The 16,988-nt window shown below is 42.3% G+C and overlaps 2 protein-coding genes across 4 annotated transcripts; one reads left to right on the forward strand and one right to left on the reverse strand.

The window, feature by feature from the left end:
- Nucleotides 1–9,865, forward strand: LOC116712900 (protein NLRC3-like). 3 transcript variants are annotated; one of them, XM_032552775.1, is made up of 8 exons: nucleotides 2–131; nucleotides 289–418; nucleotides 3,452–3,579; nucleotides 3,688–5,533; nucleotides 5,962–6,135; nucleotides 7,665–7,838; nucleotides 8,524–8,697; nucleotides 8,940–9,865. In XM_032552775.1, exons 1-8 carry the CDS (start codon nucleotides 116–118, stop codon nucleotides 8,947–8,949), a joined length of 2,652 nt encoding a protein of 883 aa, XP_032408666.1. In that variant the 5' UTR covers nucleotides 2–115; the 3' UTR covers nucleotides 8,950–9,865. The 3 variants fall into 3 exon arrangements, with proteins under 3 accessions (XP_032408668.1, XP_032408666.1, XP_032408667.1); XM_032552776.1 differs by having other exon boundaries at nucleotides 3,691–5,533; XM_032552777.1 differs by lacking the exons at nucleotides 5,962–6,135; nucleotides 7,665–7,838; nucleotides 8,524–8,697; nucleotides 8,940–9,865 and having other exon boundaries at nucleotides 1–131; nucleotides 3,688–5,537.
- A 1,396-nt stretch (nucleotides 9,866–11,261) lies between these two features.
- Nucleotides 11,262–14,448, reverse strand: LOC116712953 (elongation of very long chain fatty acids protein 6-like). Its single transcript, XM_032552859.1, has 4 exons — nucleotides 14,284–14,448; nucleotides 13,195–13,326; nucleotides 12,591–12,742; nucleotides 11,262–12,032 (listed from the first exon to the last, which is right to left on the reverse strand). Exons 1-4 carry the CDS (start codon nucleotides 14,385–14,387, stop codon nucleotides 11,611–11,613), a joined length of 810 nt encoding a protein of 269 aa, XP_032408750.1. The 5' UTR covers nucleotides 14,388–14,448; the 3' UTR covers nucleotides 11,262–11,610.
- Between the last annotated feature and the right edge of the window lie 2,540 nt (nucleotides 14,449–16,988).

The following is a 16,988-nucleotide window of genomic DNA, read 5'->3' on the forward strand; positions in this document are numbered from 1 at the left end:
ACACACACACAGCATATGTACAGTCACTTCCTGGAATGAGTCAAGATTTCTTGTAACAGGGAAATGAAACAGAAACTATTCTGAGCTCAGGCACCATTTTACAGTCAACACTCGTATGGATATCGGACAAGGTGAGTGTTTTATCTAAAGTCTTTTATTTACTACTTACTTTCCATGAACTGTAGATTAATAAAGAAATATTTTATTAGATATTTAAAACCAAACTTTATCTGTCGTACTTCTTCTGTAGCCTTGGAAACATATCTTGATTCTTTGTTTTCTGTTTAGTCCTCAAGATGGTTGGTTCAAAGTCAGAGCGAGACAAAATAACCCCATCAAGTTCTCCGTCCATGAGAAGTGACTCATCCAAAGTTGATCCTTTAAACTTCTCAGATTATCCCGGATCACTGCAAAAAAGGTAAAAGGGTGAAAACAAGCAGATAAACCAGGAGATCATGTAAAGGTTGCAAGGGTAGGGTAGAAAGGGGCGGTCCCTAAACCTAGAAAACCTGATGGTGACGCTGAGAAAGACTCCTAGCTTAGGATAAACAATGGTGTGTCTAGATCTGTTTTCTTTTAGGGGTGGGGTGCCTGCAGGGCAAACTAAAAGGGTGGCACACTAAAATGGCAATTTTATTTAAACGCACTGCAATCTTAGCTTGCAATAAAAAACTGGCCAAAGTTTGAAAAACCAAGCTATTGATTCACCAAATAAAACACATGGATCTGCTAAGCATGCAAGACCCATACAGGAGATTCCTTTGTTACAGTGGCTGTCATTTATCTCAGCGGAGATTAACTGTACAGATCTATGTAACTTAGTGCCAACTGAACGAAATTGTTCTATTTATCAATAACACATGAGAACAATTTTGCAGTAAGTTGTGAGTCAACTTACTGCAAAGTCAGGTTGAAAAAATGTCCAGGAGAATCCGGTCCAAAAATACAGAAAAGAGGGAAAAAACAAAATAAAAATACATTTGAGAACCAACAAGCAAAACTGGTGTGTTCAGCTAGTTGAGCTGACTTCTGAGGTAAATGGACTGGACAAAGTACCTTCATGTCTCACTGTCTTCTAATAACTTGATCACCATATGCGCTTACACCGGATCTTAAAGCTCTTCAAGGTTTCCCACCCAGCAGGTTAGAAGGAACAGTTTCATCTGAATTCAGCCCTGCACACAGGGTCTTCCTCAGAAGCTGAGCCTAAAGCTTGGCCTATTTTTAAGTTTTGTGAAGTTACCAAGGTGGCTCCCAGAACTATGAATGCTGTGAGACCCAGTTCTTGGTCTGCTCTAAGAAAATAGGATGCAACCATATTTTTATGTTAATCCATGAACATTAAAATCTGAACAAACTGATTGACAGTTCTGGTGGGTTAGGCCAGTTAGAGTAGCTAATCCGATTTCTGGGGTATCCAATGCCGCCCCAGGCACCTCTGAGGATACGGCCCAGAAGAGGTTTCTGCTGTGAAATGCTGACACTTCACCAACTTCCTGGATTATCCAAGATGTTGGTCAGTAATTACCAGATTATTTACTGATTACTGTTATGTACTGAGAACACATCAGAGTAACTAAAGGACAGCAAAAGAATATTTTTTCTTTGGACCAATTTTATCGCAATATGTCGTTTTCTTCTCAGAGACAAAAAGAACATTTATGTGCAGAAGAAACAGTGCTGGGATTTTGGTCATGAAGTCTTGAAGTATTCAGTTTCTACAAACTATGGAAATCATCATCAATCAATCAATCAAATTTTATTTGTATAGCACATTTCAGCAGCAAGGCATTTCAAAATGCTTTACATCATAACAAACACAGAAACACAAAGCAATATAGAATCAATAATTAAGTCAAGGTCGATCAATAAATTTGTAATTGATTACATTTCAAATACAATCCTAAACAGGTGGGTTTTTAGTTGAGATTTAAAAGAAGTCAGTGTTTCAGCTGTTTTACAGTTTTCTGGAAGTTTGTTCCAAATTTGTGGTGCATAGATGCTGAATGCTGCTTCTCCTCGTTTGGTTCTGGTTCTGGGGATGCAGAGCAGACCAGAACCAGAACCTGAGAGGTCTGGAAGGTTGATACAACAACAGCAGATCTTTAATGTATTGTGGTGCTAAGCCGTTCAGTGATTTATAAACTAACAACAGTATTTTAAAGTCTATTCTTTGAGCTACAGGGAGCCAGTGGAGGGACTTTAAAACTGGTGTTATGTGGGGGCGTGCCGTGGTGGCGTAGCGGTTAGCGCGACCCATATTTGGAGGCCTTGAGTCCTCGATGCGGCCATCGCGGATTCGACTCCCGGACCCGACGACATTTGCCGCATGTCTTCCCCCCTCTCCTTCCCTGTTTCCTGTCAGCCTACTGTCATATAAGGGACACTAGAGCCACAAAAGACCCCCTGGAGGGGTAAAAAAAACTGGTGTTATGTGCTCTATCTTCCTGGTTTTAGTCAGAACGCCAGCAGCAGCATTCTGGATCAGCTGCAGCTGTCTGATTGATTTGTTGGACAGACCTGTGAAGACGCTGCTGCAATAATCAATACGACTGAAGATGAACGCATGGATGAGTTTCTCTAGATCTGGCTGAGACATTAGTCCTTTAATCCTGGAAATGTTCTTCAGGTGATGGAAGGCCAACTTTGTAACTGTCTTTATGTGGCTCTGGAGGTTCAGGTCAGAGTCCATCACTACTCCCAGGTTTCGGGCTGATCGCTGGTTTTCAGTTGTAATAACTGAAGCTGTGCATTGACTCTAGATCTATAACTCTAGATCTATAACTCTAGATCTATAACTCTAGATCTATATCTCTATATCTATAACTCTAGATCTATAACTCTAGATCTATATCTCTAGATCTATAACTCTAGATCTATAACTCTAGATCTATAATTCTAGATCTATAACTCTAGATCTATAACTCTAGATCTATATATCTATATCTATAACTCTAGATCTATAACTCTAGATCTATATCTCTAGATCTATAACTCTAGATCTATAACTCTAGACCTATATCTCTAGATCTATAACTCTAGATCTATAACTCTAGATCTATAACTCTAGATCTATATCTCTATATCTATAACTCTAGATCTATGACTCTAGATCGTTCCTCTTTAGGTCCAAAAATAATAACTTCAGTTTTGTTTCTGTTCAGCTGGAGAAAGTTTTGGCACATCCACATATTTATCTGTTCTAAGCATCTGTTCAGTGATTGGATGGGGTCAAAGGTCACCTGGTGACATCGTAATGTAGAGCTGTGTGTCATCTGCATAGTTATGGTAGCTAATATTATTTCCTGTTATAACCTGAGCTAGTGGGAGCATATAAATATTGAATAAAAGGGGTCCTAGGATTGAACATTGGGGTACCCCACATGTGACCTTTGACCTATTTGATGAGAAGTTTCCAATTGAAACAAAGAAATCCCTGTTCTTTATGTAGGATTCAACACATCAACTCACACTGGGACCAGTCTGCTTCATTTGGACAGCCTCCCAGTTCCCAATGTGGAAAAAGACCTAAAACCAGAGTTGCACTTCAAATAACTAATAAGAACTGCCTTCTTCAAGGTGAGAATAAATGTCTCCTAATGGTCTTATTTCTGAAAACTGTATTTCATGTTGCGCTATGAACACATAAATACATTGTTTTTTGTTGCTGTTTGTCTCATCTTTCAGAAGATGATCGTCTGCAGCAGGTCCTAAAGGATCATAAGATCAGTCTGAGGAAGAGATGTGAATGTGAGACTGAAGGAAGTGATGAAACAGGAAGTACAAACCTCCTCAACAGGATCAACACTGATCTCTACATCACAGAGGGACAGAGTGAAGAGGCTAATACCCAACATGAGGTGAAGCAGCTGGAGACAGCTTCCAAGATCCAGAACCTCCATGACTCTCCAATCAGGTGCCATGACATCTTTAAAGCCTTCCCTGATCAACATGGAGCCATCAGAGTGGTTCTGACCAACGGAGTCGCTGGCGTTGGAAAAACCTTCTCAGTGCAGAAGTTCACTCTGGACTGGGCAGAGGGCTTGGAGAACCAAGATGTCAGTGTGTTGGTTCTGCTTTCGTTCAGGGAGCTGAACTTGATCAGAGATGAGCAGCACAGTCTTCTCACGCTGCTCCATGTTTTCCATCCAACCCTCCAGAAGCTCCCAGCAGAGCAGCTGGCTGTCTGCAAACTTCTCTTCATCTTTGATGGCCTGGATGAAAGCAGACTTTCACTGGACTTCAACAACAGTCAGCTGGTTTCTGACGTCACACAGAAGTCATCAGTCAACATTCTGCTGACAAACCTCATCAAGGGGAACCTGCTTCCCTCGGCTCTCATCTGGATAACTTCCAGACCTGCAGCAGCCAATCAGATCCCTCCTTCATGTATTTCCAGGGTAACAGAAGTACGAGGCTTCACCGATGCCCAGAAGGAGGAGTACTTCAGGAGGAGGTTCAGTGATGAAGAGCTGTCCAGCAGAATCATCTCCCACATCAAGACCTCCAGGAGCCTCCACATCATGTGTGGAATCCCAGTCTTCTGCTGGATCACTGCTGTAGTTCTGGAGAACATGTTGACATCAGAGCAAAGAGGAGAGCTGCCCAAGACCATGACTGACATGTACTCCCACTTCCTGCTGGTCCAGACAAAGAGGAAGAACAATAAGTACCATGGAGGACATAAGACAAGTCCACAAGAGCTGATGGAGGCTGACAGGGAAGTTCTTCTGAAGCTGGGGAGGCTGGCGTTTGAACATCTGGAGAAAGGAAACATCATGTTCTACCAAGAAGACCTGGAGCAGTGTGGTCTGGATGTCACAGAGGCCTCAGTGTACTCAGGACTTTGTACAGAGATCTTCAAAAGAGAGAGTGTGATCTTCCAGAAACCAGTCTACTGCTTTGTTCATCTGACCATCCAGGAGTTTCTGGCTGCAGTCTACATGTTCCACTGCTTCACCAATACGAACACAGAGGTGGTGGAGAAGTTCCTGGATGACATCAAAAAAGTAAAACCCAGCAACTCAAATCCATCATCAAGTTCTAGAATCAGTGATCGTCCTAGTCAATCTATAGATCTGTTTCTGGATCAAGTTCTGAGGAGATCCCTAAAAATCCTGAATGGCCACATGGATTTGTTTGTTCGTTTCCTTCATGGCTTCGCTTTGCCCTGTAACCAGAGACTTTTGGCAGGCCTGGTGACTCAGACTAAGACCAGTCCAGATGTCATACAGAGAGTCATCAACAACTTGAAGAAGACAAGCTCTGAAGACATTTCTCCTGACAAAGGCATCAACATCTTTTACTGTCTGGTAGAAATGAAGGACCATTCAGTTTATCAGGAGATCCAAGAGTTCCTGAAGTCAAAGAACAAATCAAAGTGTGAACTTTCTGAGATCCATTGCTCAGCTCTGGCCTCCATTCTGCAGATGTCAGAAGAGGTTCTAGATGAAATGGAGCTAGTGAGGTACAACACGTCAAAGGAAGGACGGCGCAGACTCATCCCAGCTGTGAGGAACTGCAGGAAGTTTGTGTGAGTCAAAAACCCTGAAACCCTAGAATACCCCAGCACACAGGAGTTGTGGTCTGAATAATAAATTATTTTAGAGTAATTTCTTACTCAGTTATTATAAACTGCTAATGAATCAGATAAGAACAAACTGTTAGTGCAGCCAAGTGCGGTCAGAACATCAGCATCCCTAAGAAGCATCTGCTGGTCTTCATGTGTCAGACTTTTCAGCTGGTATTTGGAAAAATGTCATGTTTAATTGGGGAAATCATAAAAAATTTCAAAATTGTTGCTTAGACAACAGAAATGACTGGAAATAATTTCTGCAAAGACTTCTTTGGCTATCAGAAACCTTCTTGAGCAGACGGCACCTTCTAATAAAGATTTCAGTGTTTAACTGAAGCAATGATCTGAACCCTGACAGATATAGTGTTATGTATGTCTCTCTGCAGACTGACGTTCTGTGACCTGTCTGAGACTCACTGTGAAGTTGTGGCTTCAGCTCTGAAGTCCAACCCCTCCCATCTTGCAGAGCTTGACCTGAGCTATGACGGCTTGCACCATTCAGGACTGCAGCTTCTGTTTGCTGGACTAGAAAGTCCAAACTGCAGACTAGAGAATCTGAGGTAATCAATTAATGTCTATGTTGCTGATTTTAGATTCTGTGTATATTAACATGTTAGAATGCTTAACTTAGTTTTTAAAATCTAAATCAAGAATATTCTTGATCATTCTGCTGAATTTACGTTTACCAACACATTCTTACATACAGTTGTTAAAAAGAAATCAGTCGCATTCAGTGCCTTCAATCCCATTCGAGAGTCAAATTTAGTTTTTACTTTGATTAAAAGTCATTGAACAAATATGGATACAAACGAACAATTCTTGACAGGGTATTTTTTCACAGAATCAAACATTTAAGTATTCAATCACTGGAGTTCACCTAAAATGTCCATTTTCATCTAGAGGTTTGCAGTGAGCTGGTTCATTGTCTAAACTTGTTTCAGTCTATGTGTCCATTCTTTTTTAGTTAGAAGAGATCATTTCCTCCACTTTGCTGTTACACTTTTCCTTACAACTAGCAAGAGAATGTGCAGCATGTACCACCGGTCTTTGTTGGTTAAAGTTCCTTAAACAAATATTACAGAATATTTAGGGAAGTCAACACAGTATTTTTCTGTTTCCCTTTTAATGTCTTACCAATATTACGTTAGTGGGCAGGGGAGTCCCAAACAATATGAGTGGTCCACTGTCATACCACAGTTTCTCTCAACAATATGGTGGCATGTTTTTGTAAAATTTGGAAGAACCAGGAGAATTTGAAATTGCCTAATTTTTTCTTCCAGTCAAATTCCTCATAGGCCAAATTTCTTGGGGAAATGAAAATACCCATAAAACAGACAACCTTGTGTTACCAGACTATCAGTGATCAAACTGGAGTAAAGTTTGAACAATATGACTCCTTCAGCAGAGGGCATTTTCATGTAATAAAGCTCTTCCTCTTCTCACTGAAGCTGAAAATAAGTTATTGCCGTTTGTTGTGGTATTAAAAGTTTTTATACTAGGTTCCTGTAGTTTAACCATTCATGGCCTGCATGGCAACAAGATGATGCTACAGTGTTTAAATCAAACTTTCTAAAAGCCACCAACATTTACATTTTTAAAATTTTAGTCAAGAGGGTTTTAGGGCATTTTGACTAAGCATCAGTGTTTGTGGACATATTTTCTGGAATAAAACTCAAAATGAGAATAAGTAGCTGTTCATTAGCTACGATGTGCTCTTCCACAGATTTGCCACAAGGGGTTGTGCTTTCACTCTTATTTGTCATTTTAACTACTGTGTCATACTTTATGATTTCTACAAGGTTCTAATATTTAATAAATCTTACTAGGTCTGACTGCAAACACAGTTTCAGGTGAATTTTTTAATGAAGGACTCGTGTCTCTCTGCTTTTCTGGCTCCTCTGTTTTCTGAGCTTAAAATCTGACCCAAGAAATGACAGCAGACAGTCAGGAAGACATGGATGGCAGGAGGAGACCATCTGGAAAAGAAACTCTCACAATTAGACAAAAGAGAACAATAATCAATAATAAAATAATACTTAATCGTAAAAGAGTGGGTGAGTATGTACATTATGTGTCCTGATTTATTCAGGCTGATCAACTGCAGTTTATCAGAGAGCAGTGGAGCACATCTGGCCTCAGCTCTGAAGTCCAACCCCTCCTACATGAAACATCTGGATCTGAGCAGCAACAGGCTGAAGGATGCAGGTGTGGAGCAGCTGTGTGGGTTTCTGAAGAGTCCTTACTGCAAACTCCAAACACTGAGGTAAGACACACTTTAATCTTAACCTGGCAAAAGTATTCAGTCAGGATATAATTAAAATAAAAGCAGATATACACATGTTAGAATCTAGCCAGTCACTTTATCTTAGATGTGACTGTTATCCACATTGTGGAATAAAGTTGAAGGGTTGAAAGCTACAAAATATTTCACAAATTAACCTGGTAAATGGTTAAAAAAGATTATTGTTAATATTAATGAAATTACTCTGTTGTAATTTCATTCATGGTAGCTTTAAAAAGTGGACTCTGAAAACTAAAAATGTACTTTCAAAGTAAAAGCACCATCACCGTCTTTATATTGGGTACTGATGAATTATTGAATTGATATGGTAATGATCAGCTGCATATTTAATACCTTATACCAGGAAAATAAAATGTGACCTGTATGGTTTTCATACAGATCATAATTGATGTAATTTCATGTAGGAACTGGTGTTGGTGTGAACAAACCCAACAAGATTTAGTCTAAACTCATGTTCAGAGCTTGTTGGATTATTGAGAAGATGAACAATATTATACAAAGTTTATAATATAAAGCGGAATAAAAACATAATATAACCCAACAGAACAAAAACAACATCAACTCAATGGTTTAAAGTGAGTAGTTATTATTTTACTGTATTTACACATAAAGTGATTTTAAACACATTTAATGATTTTTTATCCAGACTCAGGAACTGCAGCTTGACTGGGATCAGCTGTTTGTCTTTGGTTTCGGCTCTGGGGTCCAACCCGTCCCATCTGGCAGAACTGGACCTGGTTGACAACAGGCTGAAGGACCCAGATGTGGAGCAGCTGTGTGACCTGGCAGCCAGTTCAGACTTTAGACTGGAAACTCTCAAGTAAATTACAAGTTCTGCTTTTTCAGTTAGTGGTTAAATAAAAGCAAATTAATCTGGATTTAACAACAAACTAAAAGTCCCCTGAGATTTCCTAATATTACCCCAAAAGAGTCAGTCATGCTGGGAGTGAGCATAAAAATGACATGATGAATTTCCCTGATGTCTCTACTGCCCCCTGGAGGACAGCTGCTGAAGTGATTATCTGTCTTTTATAACCAGCTTCTTCTTTTCTTCCACTGCAGATGGAAATAGCGATTCTTCCAAATGAAACACAGAGAAAGAAAGAACCAGATGATACGGAGAAGTTGAAGCAGCAGCAAATGATCGGTCCAGAGAAAACCTGGGAAGACGAGCAGGAAGCAGCTTCCAGGGAAAACTCTAGGAAGGATGTTCATGTTCTCACTTCAACATGGTGGTTTTATCCTAGTGGTGTGTTTTATATGATTTTGCCTCATTTTAATGTGTATCATTACTACCTGGCTTATTTTGCAGCACTTTTTTTCTTTTCATGGATTTTAAAAGTCTTTAATTGGATGAAATTAAAAACAAACCAGAAACTTTTTGACCTGAATGTCAGAAAAAATAAAGAAATGATTAAGAAATTAACAGTGATGAAGATGCTTGAGGATAAATAGTTGCATACATGAACTGTTATCATTTCTAGAATCAGTGGTTCTGATTAAAACTGAGTTTAATGAAAAACAAAACATTTGCTTTTTGAAAACTCAACTCAAATGAGACACTACACAAAATCTACATCTGTCAGGTTTTGTGGTGTGAGTGGTGGTGAGGCAGAGGCAGCAAACCCAGGTAGCAATAAAGTAGACAATTTAATAAGATGCAAATCCAAAAGTCCAGAACACAGAGAAGCAGAGAGCAATGATCACAACAGGTGACAACTGGAAACTAGACAGACACGACGAGGAACAAAGAACACAGGTGGGGTTAAATACACAGAGACAATCAAAGAGACAAGAAACACCTGGAAACAATCAAGGGGAGACAGGACAACACGGAGACTCAGAGAGACAGAAACTCAAAATAAACACCGATAAGGAACAGATCCCGACAACATCTTTTCTATTGTCTGTTATTTGATGTGATATTATGGGATGTTTTGCTCTGCAGTGTGATGTCTAGATGTGATTTCAATAAATGGTTGATTCTATGATTCTTTGCTGATTCTTAATTTGACGCCTTTGAATCAAACTGTTATTCTTAGCATTAATATTTGCAGTTCAGTGGGTTTATGAAATGCACATTTTGCTGTTATGTTACCAGATTTTAGTCATAGAAATCTTTTCTCATAATTGTAATTGTCTGGATGTTCTGAGCAAAACAGATCAATTGAGACTAATTTCAGATTTCTGACACAGATTTTCACATTCATATTAAAGGAAATACGCAACAAATAACTTTTCCGTTCATTTCACAATTTAAAAAAATAAAATATTTGAACTCAATAGTCAAATGTAATCAAAACTGCAGGAGGATTAACTTTGAAGTTGAACTATAACACTGTTTTGGTCTGAATGTGTTTAAAACTTCACCCCAGCAGAACTCTGATTCTGAAAATAGTGGAAAAACCCTGAAAATGAAACTTTTCTGAGACCAGAGATTTAATGTCAGTCCTGGTGATTCAACATCTGCAGTGACCGCTGGCTCCACCAGGGGGCGACGCGCGCCTTCAGAGTCACAACACACTAAAACAGATTTACAGTATATTCCGAGTTTCCAGGTTTGGGTCAGATGGCTGAATTCCCTCAGCAGCTCTGAACCGGCCCGGTACCGAACCAACCCTCTGACTCAGTGTTGGAGCAGGACGGCGGTTCTGGACTGGACCAGAGTACCGCTGGTCCAGATAAACCAGACTTATTGATTCCTTCTGGTGGAAGTGAGGATGTAATTCACAGAGTTCTATTTTTCTCCTGAGTCGGTTCTGCTGGATAATAAAAAAGTTCATTGCTTCAGATCTAAACTAAGAGCTGCAGGTTGACTGGATCTCTGCACTGATCGGGTTTAGATCCGGATCTGGCTCCAGATCCTGAAAATATTTCAAATGATCCCAGATTCTGTTTCATGCAGATGAACCAAACCAGAAAAAACCCAAAATGTACAAATTGAAAAAGTCATTTTATTACATTTTTAAACAATAAATAGTCATAAATATCCCAACTTCCCTCCCAGGAAAACGTCCCGGTGATCATTTGGTGGAAGATCATCTTCGTCATGGAAACCAGCTGCTGGTTTCCTCCAGAACTCCGACCCGTTTCCACAATCACACCGACCAGAACCAGCTCCAACAGGATGAGTTTAGTCACGTGAGACATGCGACCTTCCAGCAGCCAATCAACTGCCTTCATACCTGGTTAAACACCAGGAGCGAGTTGCTGAGCTGGATCTGAACTGGTTCTTTTGGATCGGTTCCAGAATCACAAGTTTGACATGTTAAAGACAAACTGATGGAAATATTTACAGAAGTAAAAGTTTAAGTTCCAGTTCTGACCCGGTTTACTCTCTCCAGCCAACCTGGGTTCAGCCGGAACCAGTAGAACCAGTGTATCGGACCAGACGGGTTCTAATGGTTCAGATTCTAATTTTTTTTTTTACATATTTCAAATATTTTGGAAATGAGGCTGAAGGTAAAAATGGTTCAGAACATTTTCTGGGTCCAAAGCTGATAAATTTAGTGAAAACATGGTGAATATTTTCGGACCTCTGCTCAGCAGCTGAGCTTCATGTTTGTGTCTGTAGATCAGAACCATCTTTGGACCTGCAGCCAGGAGCCAGCGGGTCCTGAAACGCTCCTTCATTCCCAGACATAAATAAACTCGTTTTCTGCTCTGGTTTCCCTTCCTTTGCTGCAGCGGCGTCAGGTCGGCTCAGCGGCGCCGCCCTCCGGTCCGGCGGGTCCTACTGGCTCTTGGCCTTGGCTGCGCGGCGCAGGTAGGTCTGGTAGAAGAAGTTGGAGAAGAGCAGCAGGTAGCTGAGGTACATGAGCGTGGCCCAGGTGATGTTGTCCATGCGGGACGGACAGTCGCCCTGCTGCATCCAGCGGTACACCAGGCCGCTCACCGTCAGCCCCATCGCCATCTGGGCGATCTGGGCGCTGGTGATGACCACGGCCAAGGGGCGGGGCACGCGGAATCCGGCGGCGCGCGCGGCATAGTAGCTGTACATGAACGCGTGCACGGTGTAGTTCATGGTCATGAACCAGCCGCCGCCGGCCACCATGTCCTTGTAGGAGTACCAGGAGTAGAGCAGCACCGTGATGTGGTGGTACCAGTGGAGGAAGAGCAGCTTCTGCTTCCTGAGCACCACGAAGGCCGTGTCGCCTTGGAGACGGGAAACAAAAAGACTTTAATGACTCAGCAACTTTAACTGCGCTAAGTTCTGCTAAAGCTGCACCAGTAGTGGCTAATGCACTACTCCTAGTGGAAGCTAATCTAATGCTAAAGCACTAAAATATGTTAACGTCTTCACCCCCTTCAAAATAAGAGCATGAATATAAAAATCTACTTGAATTACTAACAGTCGATAAAAGTCTGAATTGATGTTTTGATTAACTAAAAGTTTAACAGTCAAGTAAATTCAAGTCCAGCTCTTTAGGATTTATCTGGAAAATAAGTTTAGGTGAAGCTAAGTGCGCTAAACGTGTACAGTTAGCCAAAGCGCTAAGCTAAGAGTTGACTCCAGTGTTGGAGGCGTGGCCACCGCTAGCTGAGGGTCACATGGTCAGAATTAATGCAGCTGCTTTGGACCCGGTTAACCTTCACATTCATCTTCCAGAACATTTTGCATCCTACAGATTAAAAGTGGCCCAAACCGACCAGCTCATAGAACTGAACCCTGATGTTCTGGTCCGTTTACGTTCAGACTGAGGATCAACTGACCGAGTTCTGGAGCCTTGCTGAGGACGAAGGCGTAGGCCCAGAACTTGCTGACGGGTCCGTTGTAGAAGCTCTGGTCGCAGATGGAGCGTCTGAAGCCGCTGGCGCTCAGGATGTGCAGCATGTAGAACCCGGTCCGGACCGCTCCGATGATGCTGAGGACAGAGCCATGAGACAGGATCAGCAGCTGGAATGCATCAGCACCACATCATCTGATGTCAGAACCGGTCCGACAGCCGACCCGCCCAGCGGGAATCAGAACCAGCCGGACCTCTGGTTGATATTAATGTAATGAGGCGGGGTCACAGGTTGACCCTCTGGGTCAACAGAACCGACTCCAGATGCTTTGAAAGGAACCGTTGTTCTGAACCAGGTGAGCCGACGCCTCCACTCGCTCCAAACACACCGCACCTGATCTGCAGGTGTGGGGCCCGTTGCCATGGCAATGCGTCAGCAGCGGTAACTCGCCCAGCCAGGAATCTGGGTGGGGACCCAAAGCAAAACCTGGTTACCATGGAGACGGGTGTAGTCTGGAGGGAGGCGGCGTCCCGCCTGGTTCCTACTGGTTCTGGATGGACTTTGGCCAGATGGTTCCTGGTGTTCTTACCTGAACACGGCCAGGCTCAGCGACCAGAGGACCAGCGGCAGCCGCAGGTCCAGTTTGGGCCGAGGCTTCATGAAGTGCTGACCTCCGAACACCAGGGCGGCGTACAGCGCGCTGAACATGAACGACTTGCTCCTGCGGGACAGAAGGAGAATCATTAGAACCATCAGAACCAGGAGACCCACTGAGACCGATCAGAACATCATGAAAAACCTTCCAGGTTCTGAAACACGACCCGCTATTGACCAGAACCAAGTTCTGGTGGTTCTGTCCATGAAGAAATGTTAGACAAAATCCTGTTAAACACCAACACGTGACTTCTCGACAAACTGTGACGTCAGACTTGTGCTTAGCTAACATTGTAAACATGTTTTGATGTACTTCCAGCGGGTCGAACCTTCCAGCACGTTCCGTCCAGGTTTCATCAGGACTGCATTCCGGACAGGAACCGGTCCGACCGGATCCACGAATCACCACATACCGGGTCTGTGACGTAACGGCCCCTCACCTGCCGCCGCCTTCTTCTGTCCGCACGTGCTTGCATAACGCCTCAAGCTGTCCAGCCCCTTTAATCCGTCCAGCACCGAACCTCATTCATAAATCGGGACATTTTCAGATTTTAAGACAGTTCGGTTCTCAGCCTCAATTACTAATATATATTTAATCTTTATCTGAAATAGTGACGTCAGTTCCCCCATTCGGCTTGAGGAATGGACCCGTAAAGGCCCCCAACCCGCCCATAAACACAGAAAACACACGAGAGGATTATTGATTGTGTTGTTATAGCAACTGATTCATTGGAGCAGTTTCTATTGAAACAGACCAGTTTCGGTGAAACTGCGTCTTAATACGGACTTCTCGGTTCCGAGTGGGTCAGCCGAAACAAAGTCTGGACTGGGTCAGTAATTAAACCACCCGAATCATTTCAGATGGATGTAGTGTTCTAAATTTAAGTCAGTATTATTTAAAGTTGTGGAGATTCTTAATGGAGTCAGCACCTTTAAAAGGTAGATGTGCCTTCTCCTGACCCTCTGACCCCGCTGAGGGACTCGAGAGAAGAAGAAGAAGAAGAAGAAGAAGAGCAGCTCTCACCAGTTCTCCTGCATCCACTGGATCGCTCCGCGCTCATCGAAGCGCGTCTCGAAGCTGAACGCCGCCAGCCGCAGCTGGAGCTCCGACTCGTTCATCTGCTGCATCGTCACCAAATCCTGGAGGTCCGATCCGAGCAGAGCGTGTTTGCTGCGGTCTCACCTGGCCGCCTCGTTATAAAGCCTTGGGGCGGGGCCTCCAGGTGAGCCGCGGCGTTTCGGTCATTCTCACCTGGTGATGTCACCGGTCCGTATTGTCTACCAGCATGATGATCTGCTTCACTGAAAACAATATTGATCAGATATTGGAGATCAAAGCTGCTGCTGAAGCGGAAATGAATAATCTCTGTTTAAAACTTTCAACTTTTATGTTTGTATACCATGGTGTCCAACACGGGGGCCGGGGGCCTCAAAGGGTCAGCAGATAAAACTGGAGGTCCGGTCGGTGGTTCTGAAATGTTCCACACGTTTCCAGGACGACAGAGCGGCGCCTCCATCTCACCTGGAGAGACGCTTAACCAGTCGTCTCCAGGCAACAGGACGCCTCGCTGCGGTCCAGCTGGGTCCGACCAGAACCGACCAGAACCAGGCACAGCGGCGCCAACCCACCGGGTCAGAGGTCAGGTAAACAGTCACATCATCAGACGAACAGGAAGAGCAGGCTGAGGAACGCCGAGCGCGCAGGATGAACCCGGAGGCAACATTCCCAGCAGGAACGCCGTGAACTCTGGAAACACTCAGAACATCGGAGCATTCAGACCAGCAGAACTCTTAATCTGTGATCAATACTGATTATTGGTGCAGTGAATGATCAGAAGAAACTCTGATATCTGAAGGTTGATGTTGATTCTGAGTCAGTCGAGGTTTTTAATCCTTCGGATCGGGCAGGAAGCTCCAGAACACCGACCAGAACCAGGCAGAGCGACGGTCAGAGGAAGTTATGAGTTCATTTCATAGTTTTCTTTTATAAATAGGGAAACATTAAATATAATTTATATTTCATAAAAGCAGATTGTTGTACTTTATTGTTCATTAAAATGCAGATTTTAAAGGTTCTGTTCTGTTGTTTGGGTCTGAGATCCTTCCATGGGCCACACCTGGCCCCCGGACCTCAGCTTGGACCCCCTGCTGAAAACCTGGAGACGTTTCCCTGCCAGATGGGGTGACCACTTCCTGGACAGGCAGCCAATCAGGAATCAGATTCACAGCGATGGGGTTCTGGTGCTGGAATGATGTGCTGCGGTGACCCGGTGACCCCCAGGTGACCCCAGGTCAGCCGGCCGAGGTTCTGATGATGACATTTGGGTCGAATCTGCAAAAAATCCTGACAGAAAAATTTGGAAAGAAAATTATTTGATCAAAATTGCAAATATTCCGTGTTCTTAATTGTAAAATAATTTCCTTATGAGCCAATAGTGAAACACTGAGTCAGAGAAATTATGCACATTTTATTTAGGAAATTGGAGTAAAAGGAAAATCCTTTCTTCTCAGAGATCAAGAGAGAAGTAGAAGAGGAAGAGGAGAAACTTAAACGATTCTCTGTTGTGTCTCTTCGGTCACAAGCTGCTCCCATTCGGATCTTTTTCTCCCAGAACCAGAACCGGCTGCAGACGAGATCCGGACAGGAACAGAAAAACACATTCCCAGAAAACTTCTGCTCTTCACTGTAAACAAGATAAAGTTTTATTTTGTCATAACAATTCAGGCTTTTCTTCAAATTAAATATATAATAAATATAAGTATAACTCTAACAAAATATGACGTCCACAAGATGAAATGGAGTAAAAAAAAAACCTCATTTAATAATTTCAAAGAACCTGACAGAAACATACGCTGCCTCTTCATTTTAATAATCAGAAATTTAACTTTATCTCATAAGCAGATGTTATATTTTTACGTTTTGCTGTAACTGACCCTTTACTATAAATATTTCAATATATTTTTGCACGTTAATAAAATGGTAGTGTTTGTTTATATTAAAAGGCACACATTATTTTTTATTTTACCCATTTATGTATAAAGTTATTTGTTTTATTTATTTTACTTTGTAGATCGCACAATCTTAACACCTATATTTTTATCTTGCCTACATTGCTACTCAGTGGTGGTTGTTGTGTGTCTTGTCTCTATGCTGCTGTAACTGCGAAATAATTTCCCTGCTGGGATGAATAAAGTAATTATATTCTATTCTATATGTTTCATTTTATTATTATATTAATCATCATCATTGTGTTGAAGATCTTCTACGTAAAACCAGCCAGATCCTGAAGGAACGGTGGGGAATGAGCGCCCCCTGCAGGAGCTCAGCAGGAACTGCAGCTTTCTGAAGGCTGGGCTGCAGGAGGAAAATAATCCACATTCAGATCATAGGAAAACAACCAGGATCACTTTTATAGGCGGATTTAAGTTAAATATGAATTATTAACCTGTTATGAATCCAAACATCTTAATTTTTAATAAATTCTGAACTGCTTCCTGAAAACAATCAAATGTTTCGTAACTTTTTGTTCAGGAATCAGTTTTCTAAACAAAAATTCAATTCTCTAAAAAAAAAATTCTGTTCTCTGATTGGTTGTTCCAGCCTGACGTTACGTTACGTCACTCAAACGATACGGAAGTTGAAGTCACCGTGGAGAAGGTAAACTAAAGTGCAGCAGCTGCCTGGAAAATATCAATAAAATCAAATAAAAATTACAGAGCGTGAAGCGG

This window comes from Xiphophorus hellerii, chromosome 22 (genome assembly GCF_003331165.1).
Source record: "Xiphophorus hellerii strain 12219 chromosome 22, Xiphophorus_hellerii-4.1, whole genome shotgun sequence".
Taxonomy (NCBI): domain Eukaryota; kingdom Metazoa; phylum Chordata; class Actinopteri; order Cyprinodontiformes; family Poeciliidae; genus Xiphophorus; species Xiphophorus hellerii.

Bases quoted from the DNA above. Each gene is read 5' to 3' on its own strand.
- LOC116712900 (XM_032552775.1), top strand. The intron at 5,534-5,961 runs GTGAGTCAAAAA...GTCTCTCTGCAG, and splicing joins AGGAACTGCAGGAAGTTTGT to ACTGACGTTCTGTGACCTGT. The intron at 6,136-7,664 runs GTAATCAATTAA...TGATTTATTCAG, and splicing joins TGCAGACTAGAGAATCTGAG to GCTGATCAACTGCAGTTTAT.
- LOC116712953 (XM_032552859.1), bottom strand. From the start codon at position 14,387: ATGCAGCAGATGAACGAGTCGGAGCTCCAGCTGCGGCTGGCGGCGTTC. The intron at 13,327-14,283 runs GTGAGAGCTGCT...TCTGTCCCGCAG, and splicing joins CAGTGGATGCAGGAGAACTG to GAGCAAGTCGTTCATGTTCA. The intron at 12,743-13,194 runs GTAAGAACACCA...CTCTGTCCTCAG, and splicing joins CTGAGCCTGGCCGTGTTCAG to CATCATCGGAGCGGTCCGGA.